General features: G+C 30.3%; 1 protein-coding gene across 1 annotated transcript; it reads right to left on the reverse strand.

Moving 5' to 3' along the window:
* Positions 1 to 1,225: 1,225 nt before the first annotated feature.
* Positions 1,226 to 1,946, reverse strand: LOC119568528 (zinc finger protein 260-like). The gene is made up of 3 exons (XM_037917066.1): positions 1,775 to 1,946; positions 1,518 to 1,603; positions 1,226 to 1,342 (listed from the first exon to the last, which is right to left on the reverse strand). Exons 1-3 carry the CDS (start codon positions 1,944 to 1,946, stop codon positions 1,226 to 1,228), a joined length of 375 nt encoding a protein of 124 aa, XP_037772994.1.
* Positions 1,947 to 5,000: the final 3,054 nt, after the last annotated feature.

Consider the following 5,000-nt stretch of genomic DNA (forward strand, 5'->3'; position numbering starts at 1 on the left):
TATCATTATTCAAAATATGGCGATAGGGTGGGTCCTGGCTAATTAGATTTTGGTTCACCAGGTGACGATTGAAGTTTTCAAGAATAGTCAATGGTCAGAAACAAACAAATGTGCCAGACATTAAATCACATAGCATTATGATAAATATTTTGGTGGAAATTGAAAAAAAGAGTTACAATTAGGATAAGTGAAAAGAAAAAGCAAAATTAGTTAAGGCAAGGGCTGAAGTCCAAGGCAGGGGTGATCTTACTCTGGGCCTCAATCTCGGGTTCTGAAGGCCTCCACAGCAACAAGCAAGGGACTGGGGGGGGTATCTATGATAATAATTTCTATACTATCAATAATAAGATGATAATATCCATGAAAAAAAATAATAATAAATAAGAAAGTAATGATGATAGTAATAATGTTATTTAATGTTTAAAAATTTAAAGATAATAACTTTAGTAAAACTTATAGTAAAATGATGATAGTAATAATAACAGTAATAGTAAAAAAATGAAAATCATCAATAATGATAAAGATAACCATAATGATCATTTAAACTATAAATTAATCACTGTTATTAAATAATAGGATTAATTACCACAATGATTGTAACAATATACAAACACAATGAAAATTTTAATGTTGATAATAAATCAGTAAATTAATATTGATTTATTTAATTTCTACATCATCATCATCTAGGGGCTTTAGCATCACATTTAAAAAATAGCAATAGTGTGGGGCTTGGGGCTGGGGGAGCTCCTGGGCACAAAGTTCTTTGGTTTACAAAGTGATTTTTGAGGATTACCAGTATGGTCAATAGAAAAAAAAAAAAAGTGCCAGTTAAAGATCACACAGCATTATGACATATTGGTGAAAAGGGTAAAAATTAGTTAAAGACAAGATAAGTAGATAAAAAAGGTATGAAGAAGAGAAGGAAAAGGAAATTTGAAGAAAAGACCATGCAAGATGAAGAGGTGAAGGCTGATGTCCAAGGTAGGGGTGATCAACAACACTGGATTTAGTGAGAATTTTACCTCCATGGCAACAGTGATAAGGGGTTGGGTTGGGGTATCAGTAGCAATAATAGTAATAATAATATCAACAATGATGATAATAATAATACTAATGATGAAAGATAGACTAGTAATTAAGTATAAAAGTTTATCATACTTCACAAGAACTATACATTAAGAAAATTATGTACAACAGAACTCCGAAAAAGAAATCCAAAATTTTAATCTTCTCCAACAATATTTAAAAGAAGTGTATTCCCTACTGAATAAAATATGCTATTTGATGCTGTCTCATGTTCCCCATGAGACATCCTCTGGCTGAAAGCACATCTAATGACCTTGTAGATAAAAGGCCTATGACACTTATGTACACTTAATTTTTTTTTTTTTGTACTCATATATAACACACTACATTATACTCATTAGAGACAAAAAACAGCTTTATTGCTTCTTTCTTCTATGTAGTCTCATGTGCAGCACTAAGCATTCCGGTGACAAGGTTTTATTTCAAACCTCACAGAGATGTGGCTTTTCCTTTGTATATACTACATGTGTACACATGTGACTACTCTGTGAGAACCCTTTTCTAAATTTCATACCTATATAGGTTCTCCTTTGTAGTAGGCTCAACTGATTACTTTTCTAAGATTGCAAGTCTCACACTTGTTTGGCTTCCCTTTTTGATGTATTCTCATGTGTGGCACTAGGTAACTATTCTGTGAGGTTTTATTGCTAACTTCATAGGTTTATGGCTTCTCTTTTGTGTATACTCATATGCCTCATCAGATTCTGTTTCTGTGAAAAGGCTTTATTGCATATCTCACAGCTCTGTGTCTTATCCTTTGTATGTATTCTCATATGGATCACTGTATTATTTTTATGTGAGAAATCCTTGTTGCAAGTCTCACAGCTGTATGGGTTCTCCTTTATTTGGACTCTCATATGACTCTGTATACTATTTTTTGTGAGAAGGCCTTGTTACAAATCTCACAGTTGTATGTCTCCTACTTTGAATATGGACTAGATGGATATGCATCTACTACTGGAACTAGTCTTTATCTCTTGCGGAGTGATTGTGTGAGTGTCACTTGGTATAGCTGGGGCTGTGGAAGCAGCAGGGAACAAGGGGAGCCGCGAGGTGTCCGTATCAACCAGTCAGGTCTCTGCAGTGTGTCGAGAGAAGTGCTGCTGGTGAGAGGCGAGGACACAGATGTGGACTTGATGTGAGCCATTGACAATTATGTGATCTTCAGGTTGTGGGGTCATGCTACTACACATGCACTCTCAAATGGTTCACTATTTAGTTTGAAGTGAGAAGGCTTGTTACAAATATCACAGAATAATTTTCTCTATCATAGATTCTTAAATGACTCACTAGATTTATTTTCTGTGAGAAAGCCTTATTGCAAATCTCACAGGTATATTGCATTTCTTTTGTATGTACTCTGATATGCTTTGTTTGATTGTTTTAGGATGTCACGGCTTTATTACAAAATATCACAGCTGACTGGCTTCTCCTATATATGAACTCTCATATGGCTCACTAGATTACTTTTTGTGAGATGGCTTGTTGCAAATCTCACAGCTGTATGGCTTTCTTTGTATGTACTCTCATATCCCTTTTTAGATCTTTTATCTGTAAAAAGGGCCTTATTGAAAATCTCACACTGTATGGCTTTCCTTTGAAAGTACTCTCTATGCTTTGCTAGATCATTTTTCTGTGAGAAGGGCCTTGTCACAAATCTCACAGCGTATGGTTTTTCCCTTTTGTATGTACTCTAAATTATGTCTTGTTAGACCCAATTATCTGTGGAATCCCTTATTGAAAAAATATCACAGCTGTAGGTTTCCTTTGTATGGACTTCATATGAATTTTGATATTACTTTATAAGAAAATTTCTTCCCCACACACCTCAAAAAAAAAAACCCGATTCAGTGTTCTTCCACTTTTTTTTGCATACCCTAAAGAAATTCCTTGTGCATATTTAAATCCCCATCTGAAAAACCACTTGCCCTACGGGCCTCACCCACAAATGGGAAAATTAAAAGTCATTATGATCCCGAAAAAATACAAAAGCCCCTTTCCTTTTGGTTTCAGCTTAGGTCATGAAAATTGGGACAAAAAAGGAAAAATTATGTTTCATTTTATGTCATTTAATTTCACCCTCCCCCTTATCTCCCATAATCAAGTGGTTCCTCCTTAATTTCTAGACATGTCTCTTCAGTGAATCTTTGAGCTCTTCTTTGAAAATAAATCCTCTGCTAAAATTTTTCATCGGTGAGGGGGGCCCAAAAGGAAATCCTTTGTTGATGAAACTAAATTTTTTGCCCTGTAAATAGAAAATTAAAAAAGAGAAAGGGGATGGGGGTTCATGGGGGAAAGGGAAAATAAAAAAAAGAAAATAGATTAAATGTAATAAACAGCCTGGGGGGGACAGCATTTTTTCCCCCCTTTTTTGTAATTATAAATATTATGTGTAAAATTTTTAGTGGGGTACTGATTTTTAAAAATTTATATAATTTTATATAATTTATAAATGTAGGGATTATAATACAGACAGACATAATATATATATATATATAAAAATATATATATATTTTATATATAATATATATATATATATTTTATATAAAATTTTTTTAAAAAAGCATTTAAAAACTTGTACTATTGAAACTTATATTCCCACACTCTTGCATCATCCCTTAAATTATTAACTGTATAGAAACTTTTAATATTTTTGGATAGTAAAAAAGGATATATACAATTTTTGGAATGTTCAATTAAATGATATTTTTTTTAGATTTTTTTAAAATGTTTCAGTTTCACTTAGTCTAAAAAGATATTAATTTATATGAAGACAGAAATGCATTTTTATAAGACATCATTGAAATGAAAGGGACTTATTTTTAATTTAATTTTTATGACGGATAAAAAATAAATAATTTATGATTAGGAAAAATTTAAAATCTTGGGAAAAAAAAGTGAATTAAAATATATCTATATAATATTAATATAAATTATTTTATATATATAATATATATATATATTAAAATATATTTTTTATATTATACATATATAAAAATATATATATATATATAATTAAAATATATAATTATAAAAATATATATATATAATATAAATTTAAAAGTTATAGATGTATTTAAAGATAGGGATATGAAAGGTTTAGAAGAAATTAGGGAAAAATTTTAAAAAACTTAAAAATAAAATTTTCCTTTCCTAAGTTTTGTTTTTGAAAGAAAGGGAAATAATATTTAAAATTTGATAAAAAGAAGTTTGAGATTGGGAAATTAAACCAGAGAAAATTTTTAATTAAGTTTACTCTTTACATTTTTTTTATTAATACACTAGTTGAGTGAAGGAAAATCTTTCCCTTAAAAGGAAAATTTAGTTGGGAAAAAGGGTTTATTTTAAACCATATATTTTTTTTATATATACACATATATACATTTGTAAAAAGTTTGTGCTTGTATAATATGTGTATATGTATGTATAATAATATATATAATATATTAAAATATATAATATATATATATATAATATATAGTATATATATATATATTTTTGAAAATATGGTATACATAAATATTTTATAATATATTTCACTACATCAGCAAAAAAAATATAAGGTAAATCCCGACACTAAGCCTTAAAAATCGCCTAATTCCTTTAGGGAAAATTATAAGGGCATAAAATAACTGTTTTCCGTCTGAATCATTACCTCCTTCCCCAAAGAAATAAATCCCCGGGCAGAGGGAATTAATTAATTGAGACATCTGCGTTTCAAAAGAGAGAAAAAGGGAAAAAACAACCTTTTTATTTTTCCAGGATCTCACCTGCCCCAAAAATACCAAAGGGGAAAAATTTCCTTTAGTCTGTTCCCATCTCCCGAATCTGAGGCAGAGATTACACCCTTGTTTCTCCTTCCCTGGCACTGCCAAGATTAATTCACCTCATTTGAAAAATAAGATTTATCA

The sequence above is a fragment of the Penaeus monodon genome, chromosome 44 (assembly GCF_015228065.2).
Source record: "Penaeus monodon isolate SGIC_2016 chromosome 44, NSTDA_Pmon_1, whole genome shotgun sequence".
In the NCBI taxonomy this organism is placed as follows: Eukaryota; Metazoa; Arthropoda; class Malacostraca; order Decapoda; family Penaeidae; genus Penaeus; species Penaeus monodon.

What these genes read in the sequence shown, in the direction of transcription:
- LOC119568528 (XM_037917066.1), bottom strand. Translation starts at nt 1,946, where the DNA reads ATGAGAGTCCAAATAAAGGAGAACCCATACAGCTGTGAGACTTGCAAC. An exon ending in GAATCTGATGAGGCATATGA is followed by an intron (nt 1,604 to 1,774) that starts GTATACACAAAA and finishes GAACCTATATAG; the next exon opens with GTATGAAATTTAGAAAAGGG. An exon ending in AAAAGCCACATCTCTGTGAG is followed by an intron (nt 1,343 to 1,517) that starts GTTTGAAATAAA and finishes TTTATCTACAAG; the next exon opens with GTCATTAGATGTGCTTTCAG.